This window comes from Lipotes vexillifer, unplaced genomic scaffold, assembly GCF_000442215.2.
Source record: "Lipotes vexillifer unplaced genomic scaffold, Lipotes_vexillifer_v1.1 scaffold1067, whole genome shotgun sequence".
NCBI classification, from domain to species: domain Eukaryota; kingdom Metazoa; phylum Chordata; class Mammalia; order Artiodactyla; family Lipotidae; genus Lipotes; species Lipotes vexillifer.
The window spans coordinates 1809920-1810676 of record NW_006775205.1 but is presented as its reverse complement, the minus strand read 5'-3'; the positions used below and the strand labels follow the sequence as shown (position 1 = coordinate 1810676).

At 37.6% G+C, this 757-nt stretch overlaps 1 protein-coding gene across 1 annotated transcript in view; it reads left to right on the top strand.

The window, feature by feature from the left end:
* The window catches only part of LCORL (ligand dependent nuclear receptor corepressor like), a 166650-nt gene extending 165945 nt beyond the window's left edge, over window positions 1-705 (top strand). Inside the window, exon 7 of the mRNA XM_007449827.1 lies at window positions 525-705. Coding sequence (XP_007449889.1) covers window positions 525-705 — 181 coding nt within the window. The remainder of the gene's footprint in view (window positions 1-524) is intronic.
* The last annotated feature ends 52 nt before the right edge of the window (window positions 706-757 follow it).

Genomic DNA, 757 nt, shown 5'->3' with positions numbered 1-757 from the left:
GGGAAAGAGCAAGGACTGTGTTCCAGTTCCAGCCCGTGACTCGACTTTATTTGTACTGGAACTCTGTGACTCACTTTTATCGTTTCTTATGAGCTTACAGTATACCAACCTTGCTTGGTGGTTATGAAATTTGAGATTATGCATGTGAATGTGCCTAGAATATGGTAGGCATTCAACAAAGGTTAATTCCTTCTTGTCTCAAAGAGGCTGTGATCCTGGTAGGTTAAAGGAAAAGTTAAAAGAAAGGTTGAATCCGGCCAAGCTCAGTAGGTTAAATATCCTTTCTGATGTATACTGATGAAATCCGTATATGCTAATTTTGTCCAGTGGTATCTGAGTGACCTCTCAATTACCTGTGTTGAATTCAGTTCATTAAGGAGACAGGAGCTAAAAAAAAAAACCCAACAATCATCTCTATTGTTTAGAGGTCTGAACAATAAAACTACTGAATTTTCTTTTACAACGGTGACAGTTTCTTTGAAATTAAAGTAAAAACTAAAGTGCTTTACACTTTTTTTTTCCAGCATGCTACAAGTGAAAACTGATGAGAAAGTGAATTTGTCTGATGGGAATACAGCAAGTTGCCCTTTGAGCCCCATTAAGATGTGCCTTAATCGTCCCATTGAATGGAATCTGAATTTGACAGCAGCATCTCTAGCGAGCTGTACAGTTCATAACCAAAATCTCAAAAGTGAAGAGAAATAGATTGCAGTTCTTCTTGCACTATCCTTATTTTGTACATCAACATTCTTCCTGC